General features: G+C 63.1%; 1 protein-coding gene across 6 annotated transcripts in view; it reads left to right on the top strand.

Moving 5' to 3' along the window:
- Large1 (LARGE xylosyl- and glucuronyltransferase 1) overlaps window positions 1-17,975 on the top strand; it is a 334,576-nt gene extending 316,601 nt beyond the window's left edge. For all 6 annotated transcript variants that reach the window (XM_087192775.1, XM_021258337.2, XM_087192773.1 and 3 more), the window contains 5 exons: window positions 3,570-3,733; window positions 4,517-4,795; window positions 11,749-11,895; window positions 15,135-15,330; window positions 16,765-17,975. In XM_087192775.1, the coding sequence (XP_087048901.1) occupies window positions 3,570-3,733; window positions 4,517-4,795; window positions 11,749-11,895; window positions 15,135-15,330; window positions 16,765-16,962 (984 nt within the window). In that variant the 3' untranslated portion in view covers window positions 16,963-17,975. The remainder of the gene's footprint in view (window positions 1-3,569; window positions 3,734-4,516; window positions 4,796-11,748; window positions 11,896-15,134; window positions 15,331-16,764) is intronic.
- The last annotated feature ends 480 nt before the right edge of the window (window positions 17,976-18,455 follow it).

Raw genomic sequence — 18,455 nt, 5'->3', positions numbered from 1 at the left:
TCTCCATGTGACTCCAGCAGAGGCTGAGCCCTCCAAGGAGGACAGACACCTTCATCTGAAGGCGGGGCCCCAGGAAGCCCAGCTCCAGCCTGCAGAGCACCTGCTGGGCTCGCTGTGTGCGGCCTGCTGATCTCCGAGGGTCTGTCTCTGAAGCCCATGCTGGCTGCCCTGTTAGGATAGGAGTTGCTCGAGGTCACCAGGAAATGAGCCCCAGAATGACCAAGTCTCCACGTCTAGCTGTTGCCACAGTGTCGCTCTGCGCTGTGCCCAGCTGTGAACAGAGACCCTGGGCCGGAGCCTGGGGACCCACCCCGCAGCGCAAACCCTCAGGTGTGTCCACCGTCATTTGTGCAGCTCAGAGGTCCCTAGGGCGGGGAAGGAATAAGTGCAGGCTGCTTAAAGGGCCATTCCCCCGGAGGCTGCACCCTGCCTCAGCGGCTTTAGCAGATGCATTTGATCTCAGGAGAACTCTGTCTTCGGTTTTGGTCTTGTCTTTGACTTGCCTGTCAGGAGCCTGTGGGTGGAGCGCATGGTGCGGTGGCAGTGGGCTCAGTCCCAGCCGATGAAGGTGCTCCCTGAGCCGGGGTTCCTGGGCCGCTCCCCAGCCCTGGGTGGGAAGGGGCTGCTTGGGCTGCTGGATCTTCCGCTGGAGCGGCCACAGCCACATTGCTGGGGTGTGTGGAGCTTTACAGTTTACACAGCCTCCTCCTACGTGCATTCTCTCAAGGGAGAACATTGCAGGAATCGGTTAACTACAGAAAAGCAAAAAAGGGGCAATAAAGTTTATCTTCGAATCCATCACTCAGGAAAATCTTTGCTAATGATGTAACATTCCCTTGAATGTGTTTTCCAGAGGCTTGCTTGTGCTGTGCTCTACTGAGGCCATGCTGCTGTACGTTTGATAGCCTGCGTCTTTCGAGGAGCACTGTGTCTGCACCCACCCCATTTCCCCTTCGTCCTCCCTGGGGAGAGGAGATTGTGTGGGAGGTGTCCCTGCCTAAAAGTCTGATGCCCATGCCCATCCCTCTCTAGCTGCGTGTGCCTGGCCACTCAGGACAGCAGCAGCACACAGTAGGTGCTCCGTCTGGTCAGCTGAGTGGAGCTGCAGACCACACTGGAGACCCCGCCTCTAATACTGAGCCGGGGACGGGTCAGTTGGGCCAGAGCCCTGGAGACCACAGTGCCCAGTGTGGCGGCACACAGCAGTCCCTGGAGCAGCCCCGGTGGAGGCTGCTTATCCCGGGACTGCCGGTCTGCCCCTCCTGGCCAGCAGGAGCAGTGAGGGGCACTTTTTTCCCTAGTCGCTGCCCTTTCTGTTCCACCGTGGGTGAGGTTGCCCAGCAGAGCCCCGTGCCTCACGGGATGCTCTGGGTGCCCCAGGTTCCGGGGTTCAGAGGTGGGTGTGGTGCAGCCCCTGCCTTTAGAACTTGGTCTATGGGCGCCCTTTGGACAGTGCCCGGAGCAGGCTCTCAGGTGGTGCCTGTGTGTGTGTGTGTCTCATCCTCGGTCACAGGTGTTCTCCCCACCCACGCGCCTGCCCCGCTCACACCCATGCCCGTGCCCATGTCCACTTCTCTGCACGGGGCTGGGCCCCACACACCCAGCCAGCATGTGAAAAGCACAAAGCCAGAGCAGAGGGGAGGAAGCGCCCCGCCGCTGTGGCAGTTTGGCGGCTGCTTATTTTCTGAACAGGAAGGCTCTTCGTGGCTCTCCTGCAGCTCGCGCGAGGGAGGAGGGGACGCACTGAGCTGAGCCTCCTCCAGGCAAACTCCAGGTCCCCAGGAGCCAGGCGAGGGGGCGCTGCCATTCGTGATCAGAAGGGCTACCGCCTTGCCCCACCCACCCTGACGCACTGGCGTCCAGCGCGGGCGTCATGACGTCGGTGACCACGGGAAACGCCACGCTCACTCCGTGCTCTGCCCCCCCCAGTGACGTCATCCTTCAAGGCCCGCTGGCTCCTGCCGCTGCTTCGCTCGAGGGAACCGAGGCCCAGAAGGTTGAAGACCCCCACGCCCTGACTGTCCAGGCAGGAGCGGGAAGGGCAAAGCCGGCCGCCCGGGGCCTGCGCGAAGTCTGTATGGCCAGTGTAGCCCCAGGGGCGCGGGCCCATGTGCTGCCTGCGAGACCCAGGCAGCCGCAGGACGGGGCTCCGCGGGAGGAGGCAGCGCCAGCACCTTGCGGCCTCCATGCTGTCCACACGCAGCAGCAAGGGAGTCAGAGAGCGGGAGGACAGGCCCGGCCGGGGCTGCAGTCCGCCGCCGACCCTGCAGCCTTGGGCTGTGAAATGGGGTGCTCATCACACGGGGCACGGGCAGATGGGGTCTCGCCGGCCAGGGAAGTTGCCCTGAAATAACTGCAGTTCAAGGTGACACATGCTCCGTGGGTTGTGGGGAGTGACAGCCCAGGAGCCCCGAGGGGCTGGGCCAGGGTGCTGGGCGAGGTCTCCCAGGTGCCAGGTCCGGAGCTCGAAAGGCCCCGGGAGGGTCTGGGGCGGGGCGGGGCGGGGCGGGGCGGGGATGGGGATGGGGTGGGGCTGTGCAGGAGAGGAGGAGGCCGGGCAGAAGGGAGACCCGGATGAGAAGGAATGGCAGGGTGGTGGGGGGGACTCCTGGCGAGACCACAGGCGTGGGGAGGGTCGGAGAGCAGGATGTGGGGCTCAGTCCTGCCCAGGAGACCGGGCAGCCAGCTCAGGGGATCAGGGACTAAGAGTTCCACCTCCGGGTCTTATGTTGAGCAGGTGGCCCAGTGACACAGCAGCCTGACCTGGAAAGCAGAATATCCCCATTGCAGCCTTGGGTGCTCACAGCCCTGGTGATGACCACCGGGTTAGACTGCTCAGGCTCACCACCAGGGGCGCTGTTGGGCAGCAAGGCCGTGAGCAGCCTTGTGGCGGCTTTTCCTGCTTCCGCCCTCTAATTTCATGCTGTACACAGTCCCTTCCTCCGCGACCGCAGGATCAGAACCCGGGCATGAAGCAAGTGTGTCTGCAGGAGAAGTACGGAGGGGTAGAGCTGCTTCGGGACTTGTACTGGCGATGAATCCAGGGAGACTTCCAGGGGGCCGGATCAAAGAGAGGGGGGAAAAGTGGCTGCCCGGATTCTCATTCCGCTTAGGGGAGGAGAGGAAGCAGCTGTTTGGTTAATAGGTCTGTTTGGTTCTGCTTTCCAGTCACTGGTGCAGATTGAGGTCTGTAACTCTAGGGAGACAAAAGCATCAGGCCACACACAGGTCCTTGCTGCTGGGGTTTTTCTCCTCTTTGAATATTTTTCCTGTATTGTTTGAAATTGCTCTGCCCGTCTCGCCTCGTTTGTTTGTGAAGCTCCTGGCTAGTTATGCATCTGTCTGGGGCTCCACCGCTCGGGCTGGGAGGGGCCTCTTCACACGAGGGAGGCTTCTGCCTTTCACCATCACCCTTTAGGAATTGGACAGAGTTGCTAGGAAATAAAAATGGCGATGCTTTCTATCCACGTGGCCCTGTGGACGGTGCCCCCGTAACAGGCTGTGGGTGGCACAGTGCGGGGGGGCCCGGGCCCCAAGCTCTGCTCAGCCCCACACTGCCCTGCCTGCAGCTCCAGAAGCAGCTGTCGGAGCTGGACGAGGACGACCTGTGCTACGAGTTCCGGCGCGAGCGCTTCACCGTGCACCGCACGCACCTGTACTTCCTGCACTACGAGCACGAGCCAGCCACGGATGGCACCGACGTCACCCTGGTGGCCCAGCTGTCCATGGACAGGTACAGCGCTGACCCTCTGCGGCCGGTAGGAGGGAGCCAGAGGGCAGTGGTGGGGCGAGCCGTGCCCAGCCTCCGCAGCTGCCAGCCGTCAGTCCTCGCCAGGGACAGCCAGCCGCTGGGGGCCTTGGGAGCCATTCCTGCCCGGGCCGCGGGGTACCCGGGACAGCGAGGCTCATGGGGAGCCCTGGACGCAGCCCTGCTGCTTGAAGCTCTCAGTGCAGCCGGGGCAGGGGGCACAGATGGAGCCGTCGGCACCCAGCTGCGTGGGTGCCACGAAGGACCGGGCCAGTTAACAGCACAGCCTGGGCAGGGGGCTTTCGGGAGACTGGGGGGCAGGGCAAGCTTCTGGGACATGGGGACATTTCCGTAGATACCTGGAGGGCAGAGGGGGTTAGGCGTGTGAGTTGCTGAGAGAAGCATCCTCCGGGCTGGAATGAACTCACTGCAGCCCAGGCAGGCCGGAACTCACAGCAGTCCTCCTGCCTCAGCCTGGTGAGTGCTGGGATTACAGGTGTTCTGCACCACACCTGGCTAGAACTAATTCATTCCTTTGTAGGAGAGGAGTACAGGAGTTTGGGCTGGGGTTGGGGGGGCTTTAGTCATGCCACACCACCCCGTTTTCTGTTGCTATACCAAGATACCTGAAAAGGGCTTCAGGGCCAGAGTGGGCGTGGCTTTGGTAGCACATGTGCAGGGGAGAGCAGAGAAAGAGCAGGGGAAGGGACCCACCGAGTGGCTCTCAGAGAGGCGCGCGGCTGTCCCTCACCCCTCCTTGTCCCCCAGGCTCCAGATGCTCGAGGCCATCTGCAAGCACTGGGAGGGGCCCATCAGCCTAGCCCTGTACCTGTCGGATGCCGAGGCCCAGCAGTTCCTGCGCTATGCGCAGGGCTCCGAGGTGCTCATGGGCCGCCACAATGTGGGCTACCACATCGTGTACAAGGAGGGCCAGTTCTACCCCGTGAACCTGCTGCGCAACGTGGCCATGAAGCACATCAGCACCCCCTATATGTTCCTGTCCGACATCGACTTCCTGCCCATGTATGGGCTCTATGAGTACCTCAGGTAAGGACCTTGGGCCCCAGGCCGAGGAGGGTGGGCCCAGGCTGCCCAGAGCAGAGCCCCTGACACTCATCACCCTGGAGGCCCGGCTTGCATAGCAGACACTGCTCTGGTCTGGGAGGCCCCTTCTCATCCCCAGTCCACAGCTCTTCCTCTGGCACCCGTGGAAACGCGCTGCCCTCTTCCAGTTTGGCTCAGACGGCCTTCATGTGACTGTTCTCGAAAGATCCCCACCCAGCCTTTAACACAGACCTCGGTGACCATGAGGCCTGACGTCCCATGAGCTGCCCGCTGGGTGCCAGAATCCATCCTGGAGCTCGGCACATAGGACCCAAAGCCCCACACAGGTTGCGCTGGCATCCTCCTCTTCAGAGGGGAGATGCAGGCCGAGATGCCAGGCACTGGCCTGAGGGTGCGCGGCCCGGCAGGGGTGCTCGGTCAGGACACAGCGTCTGCCGCAGGCCCACGTGCGGACGCAGCTTGAAGTCCTTCCCCAGGCTGCCCACGCAGGGCAGGGCCCGGGCGGCAGTCCCCAACGGAGGGGAGAAGCCCACGGGGCGTGGTGGGCAGCGTAGGATCAGTAACAGCACAGGACGAGGCCACAGAGCCACAGCCCAGGCCCCTCCTAGCCAGGAGAGAGCTGAGGTCCCGGGTGCAAATGGCCCAGCAGCATGTTAAGAGGTGGCCCTTTGTCAGCTGTCGTTCGTCAGCACGGGTTGGCTCTGCTCAACCAAATGCTCGCCAAGGGAGATGGCTGCGCATCTCGGCCCAGTGGGCCACACGCCCAGCCCCAGAGCAGGCACAGGTGGTGCCCACTGTGGGCTCGCGGGTCAGAGCGGAGAGCAGAGGTCGCAGCGGGCCCAGAGAGCTGTGCCCTGCTGCAGCTTCCTGTGGCCCGCAGGGCAGGGTCTGAGTGCTCTCCTGCTCTTGGCCGCCCTCCCAGCCTGTGTCTGTCTCCGCCTCTCCATGCCCTGCCCAGCAAGGGGAGGCGGCTGCGTTCTCAGCAGCTCCTGGGGGTTCTGAGGCTGCTTAGCATAGACCTGACCGGTGAGCAGGGAGGCGTCCCCCTGCCTCACTGAGAAGGCTGTCAGAGGCAGAGGGGGAGCTGGGGTGCAGTGCTGTGCCCCAGGCCGCCGGGCCCATCCAGCGCCCCGGCCCAGTGTATGAGGAGAGGGCGCCCCCGTGTGGCCGCACAGGGCGCTGCAGCTTTGAAAGCCCTGCAGCCCTAAGCGCTGTTCCAGACCAAGCCAGGCAGCAGCCCTGTGGCCCAGAGTTGAGCTCAGCCTCTGGTGCTTTGATGTAAGTCACTCAGTCGCTCCCAGCCCCCAGCTGTCTCTGCAGACCCCACCTGGATCCCACCCAGCGGCTGAACCGCAGCGCCCCTCCGAGCTCGCCCCCCACCCGGGCAGGACTCAGCTCTTAGGTCTGCAGAGCTGGTGCGGGAACCGCGAGTTGGATTTTCCCAGTTTCTTCTTTAATATTAGCAAATAACTAAAAATGAGTTTGTAGCGCTCCTGCGCCAACAAGGCTGCCTCCCGCCACCACCAGCCCATGTGACCTCAAGGCAGGCCTTTCCTGGGCACCAGTAAGGAGCAGACATGCTATAAGCCTGGCCTCCTGCCGGCCGGCCGGAAGTGGACAGCTGCATGGCCCTGCCTGGGGCTTCCAGAGGACTTTTCTCCTGAGTCAGGCTCGTTTCTGACGCACGCGGTACCAGTGCATGTAGCACGACAGCATCTTCACTCAGACTGGGGTCAGGGTTAAAGACACTGCTTGCCGGGCGGGAACTGTGAAGCCCAGCGAGCCCAGCAGGCCCCTGCCCGGGAATCCAGGACACCACGGTCCAGCACTAAGGCGTGCCAACCGCTGTGGCTGCGCGCCATTGAAATGCTGCTCAGGAAAACAGTGGCAAGTGCCCAGCCCACCCGCGCCCGGCACTGCTCCCTGCACCCTGCACTTCCCTCTGGGTGGACTCCATGCTCCAGGGGACGCTGAGCCCAGGGAGGTTCTGTGGCAGTCGGAGGAGAGGTCTCTGCCTACACAGCCTGCTCACCCCGGGAAGGGCCCAGGTCACTTTCAAAGCCCAGGGCTCCCCAGACCCTCTGACTTCACCCCAAACACTTACTCATCTCACCCTTTTTGAGGTCCTCCTTGGTTTCCAAAAAAAGTTCAGCATCATAGCCCTCGAACAGTTGCTTAGCAACCGGCTAACATGACAGCAAAGCAAATAGTTCAACTAGAAAAGAATGGCGTCAGCTCTCGCATGGGCCTAGCAGTAGTTTCCCTAAAGTCTCTTGACCTCCTTCTCCCACTTCTCCTAGAGAAGGGCGTGTGGGTGTGCACTGCCCGTCCTGCCCTCAGGCGTCGGGCGCAGTTCTCGGGGTGGCCGGGTCACACAGACCTGCAGCTGGACCCAGGGTCCTGAGCCTCCCCTCCCACCCTCCCCTTAGTGAGGGTCTGTGATGTCCTCTGCAAGGGAGACCAGGTGCCCTCCAGGGCCCACAGAAGCACTCAGCCCGGCGCCTGCCACAAACCTCAGTACAGCCAGGGCGTCTGCAGGAGAGACTTGCCCATGGTTCCTGCCCTTCGAGGGCTCAGCTCATGTGTTTTCCACTTTACCATGATGCAGAAGTGCTGGGCATCCAGCAGAGCACACTTCCAGCTGTGAACTCCACTCTCTTCCTGCCCAGCGGTCCGCAGCGTGTTGCTGTGCCCCAGGCTGGCCAGGCACGGATCCCTGGAAGGAGCCCTGCTGTGGGTGATGGGTGCTGCACTGTGAGCACCACTGTGCCAGGCGCTGGCCTGTGCGGTGCCCCGAGGGCCACCCCTGCCCGGGAGGGCACACACTCACCTGTGTCGCATCCGGATGTGGATATAAAGAGCCAAGGACCCAGGCTCACAGCAGATGCCCGCCATGGGCAACAGACACGGCCTCGGGCTGCGATCAGGCTGAAGGCCAGGGCCTAATGTGGAGACAGGGTTCCAGGGACCCGGAAGCAGCTGCATGGCTTCAGTTCCTGAGCGGCGGGGATGGAGGACGGACCGGATGTCCACATCCCTGAGCCAGCGGCTTCAGCCTCTGTCACCTGCAGAACCCTCCCTCCTTCCACACAGTGCTGCGGGAGACTCTGCTGCCCTCACCACCAGTGGTTTACGGACCCCAGCCACCCCGCAGTCCCCCAGCTGTGCAGTTGCAGGGACGAAGAGTCAGAAGAGTGAGCTCCATGCTGTTGGAAGGAGCCCCACGGACTGCAGCTGCTTTCACTTTTTATTCTTGTTAAATTGTGCCCCAAAGCTCCTCCTTAGCTTCTTTTTCTCCCTCCACCTCTCCAGCAGTTCTCCCTCTCGATGTGTCCACGCCATCAACTAAGGACACCCAGTGCTGCTTGGCCCGGGAGCCCCCCTTCGGGGAACGGCTTGCTGCCCACATCTGCTGCCTCCTTCCAGAGTCCATTTCTCATCACCCTCGCTGTGGGTGGCCTGGGCTCCCTCGCAAGTCCATGCCACCTGCTCTGTGTGAGCCCCATCTGGAAAGGACCTGGAGGGGTGGACACCTGCTCACCTGTGTGTCCCAGGCGCTGTGGGCAGCTCTGCAACTCAGCCTGGAGGTCAGTGCAGGGCTCTCGGGGTCCTAACAGCAGCCCAGGCGGCCTCGGCTGCTCCCCACAGCCACTGAGGAGTCAGCGCAGCCCCTTTTCTCGGGAGCAGACACGCAGGTGGCCCAGATGGCACCTTACCCACCCTGCCCAGGCAGCAGGGACAACAGCAGGTCCCTGGATGTCACCAGCACCAGCAGGGTGGGGAACAGCGGCACCTGGTCAGAGCGAGGACCTCCCCGCTGTCCCGGGAGGGTCCCCCACCGAGGGTGCAGGCGGGAGAGGTGCAGAGGAATCGGCTGGGTGTGATGGCCAGGCAGCTGCTGTGGCCCAGTCTGCAAAGCCCAGGCAGATCGCACCATGTGAGAAGCTCTGGACGGTGCGGACAGGCGGCCGCTGGGACAGGAGGGGTCTGCACCGTCCCCAGCTGCAGGACTGGCTCCCTCACAGCAGGGCCTGGCGTGGGAGGCCGGAGCTTGCAGGCCACAGCGCCACCGCCTCCTGCCACCCCGAACCTCCCTGCTGCTGTGACCAAGAGGCCAGACACGCTGGCAGCTGTGCTTGCACAGCTGGGAAGACAGGCACAGGTCAGCCGGTCCCCAGCCCCGGCCACCTCACCCTGCTCTCCCTGGAGCGTTCTGGGCTAGGGCAGGCCCTGTGCCACCATCACCGTCACGGAGACAGGGACGGTGACTGCAGCCGTGTAGGAGCCCTCTCGTGCCTCCCCTCCTGGAGCGCAGCGGCCACGTCAGAACCCTGAGTGCAGCAGCGCCAGAGTCGTGGGCAGCAGTGAGCAGAGAAGCACAGCAAGCGCCTGACGCTGAGCTCACGTAGCAGCATCACCACACGTTGGTCACCTGCAGTGCTCAGGGCCTCTCTGAGGAATCCAGCACTCCTGCGTTGGGTGCGTTCTTGGTGCCAGAGCTTTGCAGACTCCTAAGACGCCCTCTCCTGAGTAGTTAACTACTGCTTTCCTGCAGAGCTCAGCGGCCGATGCTGTCCAGGGCTGTGCACTTGGCCAGCCCTGTGAGCCACAGAAATCACTCCCCAGCTTCGGTCACTGAGAGGACACAGCGCTACCCACTGGAAGGATGCATATTGCAGCCAGGCACGTGTCGTGCTGTGGACGGTGGGCCTGCGTGCTGGTCAGTTCCCTGGCCTCTCTGCACCCAGGACAGGAAGAGGCAGCAAGGTGACCAGACTGCTCCTGCCTGCCACCCCCCACCCTGTGGCTGGGTCTGTTGCTGCAGCACTGGGGGACACATTGCCCTCACCTGTACCCCTAGCGCCTCTGCCACTGTCCCGGAGCCTGCGATCACAGGGACCACCTGAGACCTCCCATGGCCGGGTCCAGTGGCCGCCCCGGCTCCCGTCCACTCCACAACAGCAACTGCTGATGCCTCGTGGATGCACACATCCTCTGCTCTTGGCTCAGAGCCGAGGTCGTTCCTGCATGAGGGATGCACAGCCTCAGGGACAGACCCGCAGACACCCACGCCCCTGGGCAGGGCTCGAGGAAAGCAGTGCTGAAGGTGGAAGTTAGCCAGGGCAGCTCCACTCTGTACGGAGTCAGGAGCCCACACACCCACACCCAGCAGTGTGGCTGAGGCCCGGTTGCTGCAAATCTCCAGGGGTGCGGAGCAGCTTGCTTGGTGTGGTCGGATGTCTCCCTGAACAGGCCGAGCAGGCAAGCCCCGGAGCCGGCCCTCTGCAGGGCCCAGAGGACGGGGTCGCTTGTGAGCAGGGTGCGCGAGAAGCGGCTGCTGGAGCAGGGGGCTTCATGGCTCAGCCAGCGACCCCACGTGCAGCAGCCCAGCCGGGTGTGCGGTGTGCGTGTGTGTGTCTGTGTGCATGCTCTGCCATCCCTTTCATCCTTCATCCCGCCAGCCTCCCACTGTTTCCCAGCCTCACTTCCTAGAACAGTCAGCTTCAGGTGCAGCCTTGGGCCCTGCAGGTGTTTGGCCCCAGGCGGCCTTGTGCCACCTGTCTCTAAGTACCCGGCACAGGGTTGGTGCTCAGGGACTGTGGACTGAGGAGCAGCACCCAGCCTGGGCTCCAGCTTCACTCTGTTGGTCCGGAGTATTCTGTAGACCTGTGTCCGACTCCGTCACCCGGAAGCAGATCTGGTGCACACCTTCCCTAGCGAGGTGGTGGGCTCCACCATGCCAGAGCTGCCAGGCACCTCAGGAAGAGGCTGCGGGCTCCGGGGCCCACCCAGGGGAGGGGCCGCTGGCATCGAGGTTCGGACAGACGGCGTGGAGGAGGAGCCCGGCTGGACGCTGACTCGTGCTCCGGGCCCCGTCTAGCTAAGGATCGCTCAGCGCGCTGTCTGCTGTCAGCCTCTCACACCTCCTCAGAAACAGACGTGTAGTACCTCACTGGGCACAGGGTTAACTTGGGCATCATGACACAGCGTGGAGTCTAAACGAGATCAGAGGGTTCCAACGTGAACCCCTTCCCCGGGGACAGCGGGTGAGACCAAGCTAACCAGAGTGGCTTCGAGACCTGTCCTGAGTCTGCCCTGGTCCAGTGCCCGTCGCCTGCGGACACCCAGCCCTGCTGGTGCCATCTTCCCTGGAGCCCTGGTCCCTGCCAGGCAGGGCTGGAAATGTCGTCAGGGGAGGTGACCGCTATGCAACGGACCTTGCGCCTGACTGCGGGGCTGCTGCTCACGGGAGTCCTGAGGTGCCTTCCAGTGGCGCCAGGTCCACAGCGAGGCTGCCTCTGGCTCAGCGAGCCCATCTCGTGCCCCGCAGCATTGGATCCTCTTGCTCACAGCTCAGCCACTCACTCGGGAGGCAAGTGTGAAGGCTGCCGTGGCCCTAGGGAGGAGGAGCCTGGGCAGCAAGCAGCCAGCTCGGTTGGCCAGGGTGACAAGACTCAGACAGGGACGATCAGGATCCAAATCCAGGCTGTGCTCCTGCAAGGCGGCGTGCCTGGGCCGCCCAAGCCTTCTCTCTGCCCGGGGAGGTGGGGGACACGGACAAAGCCAGGCCTGAGCCGGGCCCCTTGGAGCAGAGCTCCCGCCGGCCACCGCACAGGGCACCCCACACCAGCCCGTGTCTGCAGGGCCTGCTGTCCTGGCCAGGGGCTGGGTCCTTCTGAGGTGCAGGTGCTGGGCCATTCAAGGGGCCGAAGATGGGGGCTGTGACTCTCATCAGCGTCTGTCTGGGACCCTCGTCTGCACAGAGGGGCGCCCACCCCACTGCTCAGTGCCTGGAAGGGTCGGCATCTGCTGCTTCCTGCTGGGCTCCCTGCATGGGGTGTGGGGGCTGCTGGGCCTCGCTGGGCCAGCCACCGCCCCCCGGGAAGCCCTGGCGGGTGTCACAGGGCCCCACCTCTGCCTGCCTCTCTTTCCAGGAAGTCTGTCATCCAGCTAGACCTCGCCAACACCAAGAAGGCAATGATCGTCCCTGCGTTCGAGACGCTGCGCTATCGGCTTTCTTTCCCCAAGTCGAAGGCAGAGCTGCTGTCCATGCTGGACATGGGGACCCTTTTCACATTCAGGTGAGTGGCCCTCGCCCCTGTCCTCCAGGCACTGAAGGGCCCCTGTCCCGGAGCCCAGATATCGAATCGGTATCCACTGTGAACCCGAGACACAGGCTCACACCACACTGTCCTGGGGAGCCCCACCCCTGACGTGGCCAGCCGGGAACCGTGTCCACCGGAAGGGCAGTGCTCGGGCAAGAGGCCAGGCTTGCTTCTGTCGGGCTGCATGAGCTTGATCACACCTGCCATCTCCTGCGCTGCACTCCGTGGAGGCTCCTGCCGAGAGCACCCTGGTGTCACTTTCCTTTTAGGGGTGGGATCAGTCTAGCCTGCGGGCTGTGACTTCAGCCTGGCCCAGGTGGCAGTGACTTCAACCTGAAGTCTTTTGGAGGCGACTCCAGGCTGCACACAACTGCTGTGGACCCAGCTTTTCTGCTGCCCAGGGACAGGTGGGAGCAAAACCCACAGTTCCCTCCTCTCGCAGATGCAGTCCTATGGGGCATGCATAGGCTCATGTGGAGGCTATGGGCATGTCGAGGCTCAGGCGCCCCTGGGCTCCGGCTTCAGGGACAGGCGTGGCATAAAGGGAAGCAGGGGCAGGTGAGCAGGAGCCGTCAGTGCACGTGAAGCCTCTGTGTGGAGCAATGCAGGAGCGGCTAGCACAGCCTGAGCTACAGAGAGGCAGGCAGTCCTAACATGTGCCCACTCGAACCAGCAGCAGGGCCTGCGTGACAGTGCCTTGGGCAGCTTGTACCACCCGATGGGACTGTCCCCTGCCATCCTGGCGGGAGCCTGGCACGTTTAAATCAGAGCCGCCTGGCAGCAAGACAGGAATTCCGGCCCCACGGTGACCATGTGAGCCTCCCCAGCCCCGCCTCCTGCTGTCCAGAAAGCCGCTTACAGGTGCCTGTCACTGAGGGCTCACTCACCAGGCGTTGTGACAGGACAGCTGATCCTCCCGCGGGGCAGAGGTGCCGAACCGCAAGGACAGAGACACGGAGGGTCTGAGAGGCGGAAGAGCTCCTCTAATACAGACTCAGCCCAGGCCTGAGGAGCCACCGGCCTCGCCCACAACCGCGCCAGGCTCCCACGAGCCTGGATGTTCACAGCAGTCAGCACGGGAAGAGAGTGACAATCGTGTGACAGTCGTGCCCTCCGGGCCTAGCTCACCAAACACCTGGTGGGCTTCCGGGTTGTTCCTCCTCCATCTCCGGCCCTGGGTACCGAGAGCCCATCTTGGGCATCTGGCCTGCTGCGCCCGCGATTACCGCTCTGTCCAGCAGCTTTCAAGCCACCACCAAGCCAAGCGCTAAATTACAGAGCTTCCCTCTGAGAATTGCTCTGTGCCCTGCTCTCCAAGTGGTGAGCACTGAGGCCCACGAGCACTGAAACCGGCTCCCTGCCACTCCTGGGATGAGAACGCTTCTCTCAGCCGTCTCCAGGGTCGCAGCGTCTCATTGCTGGGTCCTGGGTAGAGATGCAGTCCTGCAGACGCCAAGCTTGAGAACCTCCCAGCACCAGACAGGCCGGAGCCGGGACCCTCTCCCCAGCCAGCGCTGTTTCTGAGGCGCCTCTGCTGCAGGTCTCCGTGCACAGCCCCCAAGTCCTGTCCTCCCGCCCCACTGCCCCGCCCTCTCTTCCCATTGCAGCGGGCAGGGCTTAGACTCGAGGACAGCAAGCATTGGGCCTCACGGGCAGGGGCGCTGTGCCTGGACATCGTGCTGGAGGTGACAGGAGAGACCACGAGGAGTCCTCCTTTCCCAGGCAGACCCGGCCTCAGCATTCCGAGGACTGAGCCGCTCACAGCCCTCTGTGGCTTGGGGGTCATCAGTTCCCCTCGTACCCGGAGGCAGTGAGGGCCCAGGGTGCGAACTGCCCCTACTTGCTCAAGGACTTGTTCAAAGCCACTGCTGCACCCACCTGGGTAAACTGCCCCTGGAGCCAGCACCACTGGGCCCCTCTGTATGCTCTGCCCGCTCCTGGCCTCCCTGAGCGCTCAGCAATTGTGCAGCAGGAAGAGCCTCCAAGGGCTTTCTGCAGGGTCCTCCGCTGCCCAGTGGCGATGTGGGAATCGAACCCTGGCCCGATGGCTCCATCACTTGGGCTGCTCGGCTTCCGTCCAAGGTTCCGCAGCTGCATACAGAGTCCCTGGCCTCACCGTTGCCCCCCGGGATACCCTTCCTCACTCCTCACGTCAGCGGCACTCGGCTGGCTTTGGGCAGTCTCTGTGTTCGGACTGAGGGTCACATCCCTGCTGTCTCTCCAGCAGCACAGCTCCAAGGAGGCCGCCCAGCGGCCAGGACCAGGCCTCAAGGGTGCCCAGGAATCCAGCCTGGGGTGGGGCAGCTCGGGTGCCCTGGGGGGACGGGCAAGACCCGGATTCAGAGATGTCCTCACCCTTCCTGGGAGCCTCACGACTCTGGTGCCATCGTCCTACCCCGTGTGCCCGGACCCGGTCTCTGGCTCTGCTCCGCTCCTGCCCCACCTGTCCAGGCCTCTGCCGCCCACTAGGGCTCATCTGCTTGTCCTCCAGTCTGCCTGGAGCCTCATCTTGGAGCACTGTCCAGTAGGGACAGTGAGGCACGGGGTGGATCACTGGCCAGCAGCTCCCACTCAGCGTGCGCCCTGCCCTGGGGGGAGAATTTAAAACCCTAGGCCGTGGGCCCGGCATGTGGGGAGTGGGCAGTCGGCTTCAGCTGCCCTTGCTGTTGCAAGGCCGTCTTCATTTTCTGTTGACATGTAACAGATTCCAGCGCCAGTCCGCGCGTAGAGCACCTGGGTCCTGCAGACCCCACCACAGGCTGCCTGTTCCTCACCTGCTGCTAGCCCACTTCCTTTCCTTACACTGTGCTGGCCTCAGCGTCCCGTATCCGGACGCCCTGTTCTGTGCCCTGCAGCTTCCTTCCAGATCCATGGCCGAAGGCTCCCTGATCAGGCCAGGCCCGCCTCGGCCGTCTCCTTTTCCCTTAATCCAAGTTTCCCAGATCGGGAGCCTCAGTTCTGCCTGCAGAAATCCTTCTTGCATGCAGTGTACTGTGGGTGGCGCCTCGGCAGCCCCCAGGTGGGACGTCACAGAGGCCGGGGCTCTGAAGGGGCCTGCGGCTGCTTGCTGGCCTCCCTGAGGGTGCATCTCCCTTCCAGGCTGCTGTGGCAGAGAACAGAATGCCTGGCAGTGCAGCATGGGTCTCCTGGCCTCCGGGAGCAGAGCAGAACCCCACTTCCTTCCCACGCCCACGCCTCTTCTCCCTGTGTCACAGGTACCACGTCTGGACGAAAGGCCACGCACCCACCAACTTTGCCAAGTGGCGGACTGCCACCACGCCTTACCGGGTGCAGTGGGAGGCCGATTTCGAGCCGTATGTGGTCTTGAGACGGGACTGCCCCGAGTACGACCGGAGGTTTGTTGGCTTCGGCTGGAACAAGGTGGCTCACATCATGGAACTGGACGCACAGGTGAGCAGCTCAGACGACCCCGGCGTGGGCCAGGGGTGAGAAGCGGGAGCCACGTGGGGTTGGGGACCCGGAGTGGGAAGGTGGCAGCACTGGTCCTGCTGCTTTCTCCACCCTTGGGCCTAGGCTGTGGCCCTGGCCAGGCCCAGCAAGTGTGTCTGTGACACAGCGTCTGGGTCCTCAGCCTTGCCCGCCCTGAGGACCAGCAGGTCCTGGGCGTGGCGTGGACGCCAATGCACCTGACCGCTCCACCCTTGGCTAACAGAGTGGTGGCCTCTGGGCTTTGCTGAGCCATGCGATCCTTCACTTGCTTTTGGAGCATGGGGGTCCGGGCTCTGTGAGCGTTTTCTGGGAAGATGCGGCTGGCGCATGGCCTTGTGGCCTCTCTGCAAATGAGCTGGCTGTGCCCCAACACCCTCTCTCTCAGACACACAGGGCCACACGTGCCGCCATCTGTCGGCCCCCGTGTTGAACAAACGAGAGCACGGCTGTCCTGCTTAGTTCCCAGAAGGGCACTGGTCCCCAGCCCACCCCTCCATGGCCCGCGCTCTCCAAGGCTCCTCCTGCACACAGGGCCATGGCTCTCACCAGAGCACCCAGCCCGAGGTGCCCAGTGCCAGCCAGCGAGGGCCTCACCAGCAACTCTGCCGAGGTGGGGAGCAGTCCAGGAGCTGAGAATCAGGATGCGGGCAGCGCAGGGTCCGTACAGGTGGGCGGCCACACCCACAGGGGCCACGGGGACGGAAATGCCCAGAGGACTGAGAGAGGGGACTTCTTCTCTCCCCTCCCTGGCTTCTTGCCACGGGCAGTATCACGCCGGAGGCAGCCTTCCTGTCTGTCCCTACTCGCCTCTCGTTTGCTCTCATCCTCTCTGGGCTGGGAAAGGAGATGCGCAGCGCTCACTCAGACTGGGCACCTGGAGGACCCTGTGCCCGGCTCCCTGTCGGTGGTGAGTGTGAGATTTGCGCCACATTTTCGGCTCAGAGGCCTTTTGCGTTTGGTCTGAGGACTTGGCCATGTGCTGCCAGGCTGGGGACAGAGCAACCAAGCAGAGTTCCGCTTTGGATGAGCTGCTGCCCAGCGGAACGTTTGCCTTTCCTTTATTTTCTCCTTGTCCTTGTGGGCCCCTCCTGGCCCTGCCTGGGGCGGCTGTAGAAGCTCGTCTGTCCTGTGCACAATCACGTGAGCAGACCGGTTAGGGGCCAGCGGCCATCCCATCACCCAGTGACCCCATGTGGTTCTCCACCGGGTCTGCCTCCGAGGCAGACAGGAAACCCAGGCTCGGCTCAGCCTGGTGTCCGTACAGGGTCACGGAAGCAGCCCTGAGCTCTCCCTCCAGAGCCGTGATGCTGCCCACGGCCGCCCTGCTGTGCCATCGCCCTCCCCAGCGCGCCTGGGGCCCTGGCCGGTCCTCACTCTGCTCTCGTCTGCCTGCAGGAGTACGAGTTCACCGTGCTGCCTAACGCCTACATGATCCACATGCCCCACGCCCCCAGCTTCGACATCACCAAGTTCCGCTCCAATAAGCAATACCGAGTGTGTCTCAAGACACTGAAGGAGGAGTTCCAGCAGGACATGTCCCGCCGCTACGGCTTCGCCGCCCTGAAATATCTCACGGCTGAGAACAACAGCTAGCGCCGGGAGCCACCGCCAGGGACAGACACACTGCAGGGCCCAGCCACCCTGCCCACCGCCAGGCCCCGCCTTCCAGGTCCAAATGGAGCAGTGCTTCTCCGGTTTGTTTTTCTTTGTCTGTTTGGCCCAGCCAAGCTGTCACCGCCGAGATTGGACCAGGGTCCAGCCAGCCGCTCTCTGCAGCTCAGAGTGCAGGGAGAGAGCCCAGCAGCGTGACGCACTTTGAGGAGGGGACGTGGAAGGGAGAGCAAGGAGGGTTCCCATGGCACCGCGGAGCCACAGAGCCCGGCAGCGGGTGGGAGACGTGGGTCCACCCGGCTGAGGAGGGGACGGCGGGGTGCTGCGCTCGGGCGCCCCAGGAAGTCAGAGCCAGGTGTGGCTTCAGCAAGGGCGCGCTCCTCTGTGCTGTCCCAGCCTCCGGAGAAGCCCATGGGGACGTGGCAGCCGTCCGCAGGGACCCGGAGCAGGGTGGGTCGGTTCTTTATCCTCAGAGCCGCTCTCGTTCTGTTTTGAATTGTTTTAGTTTGGGGGATTTTGTTTCATTTTCAGTCTGGGAACCCAGAATGGAAAATCTGGTCCTTCAAGGCTGTAGAGGAAACTCTGCTGCCCCCTCCGGCGCCCTCTGTCCGCCGTGGCACAGGAAGACGCCTCCAGCGGATGGTCAGACACAGCAGCTTCCTCCAGGGCCCTGGACAGCGACCCACCTTCCGGAGAAGGCCTGGGAGGAGCGCAGCACGGCACGCGGACGGCACTGCCCGGGGAGGCCGGTCCGCAGGCTCGCAAGGCTGCGTGGGGCCGCAGGAAACTGGTGGGAGCCTCTGCCTCCCGGGCCTCGCCATGGCCACCCAGACTGAGGAGACACTGGGCTTCCTACCCATCCCTTTACTCTTCACTGTTAATGTTGTGTTTACACTGATGCGAGCAGAGTCAGTGCCCTCCTCCGCGGGGCTGTCTGTTATCGAGTTGCCATGTGACCAGCGAAAGCTGCATTCAATAAACAAGTTCAGACTGTTTCCTCCCGTCCACCCTCCCTCCCCGCTTCTTGGGTACTAGGGACGGAGCCACTTCACACTGAGCTACACCCCAGCCTTTTTTTATTTGAAGACAAGGTCTCACTGCATTGCCCAGCCTGGGCTCAAACTTGTAGTTCTCCTGCCTCAGCCTCCCAGAGTGCTGGGGAGACAGGTGAGCAGCCCTCCCCTTCACATCAGAAGCTGCCGGACACCCTTCAGCATAGGCAAAATCTGAATCCAGAGCAGCAGCTGCATACTTGTCGTCCTGGGTTATGTTTCTCATCCTTTGAGCTCTCACAGTTTTCCCTCCTTGCTTAAGGCCCCGTCTTGCTTTACCCTCGAACCCTCACACATCTCCAGATGTTCTGTTTAGCTTCCGTCTCGCCGAAGGTGTCCTTATGTCGGATGTGTACCCGGGGGCCCAGAGCGCTCAGCGTGGCCAGATCCTGCCCTGCCCATGTGCCCAGCACAAGTGTTTCC

The sequence above is a fragment of the Heterocephalus glaber genome, unplaced genomic scaffold (assembly GCF_053883595.1).
Source record: "Heterocephalus glaber isolate CG9 unplaced genomic scaffold, H.glaber_assembly_v1.0 deba00001572, whole genome shotgun sequence".
NCBI classification, from domain to species: domain Eukaryota; kingdom Metazoa; phylum Chordata; class Mammalia; order Rodentia; family Bathyergidae; genus Heterocephalus; species Heterocephalus glaber.
The sequence above is the reverse complement of the archived record's forward strand: the minus strand, read 5'-3'. Positions and strand labels throughout refer to the sequence as shown.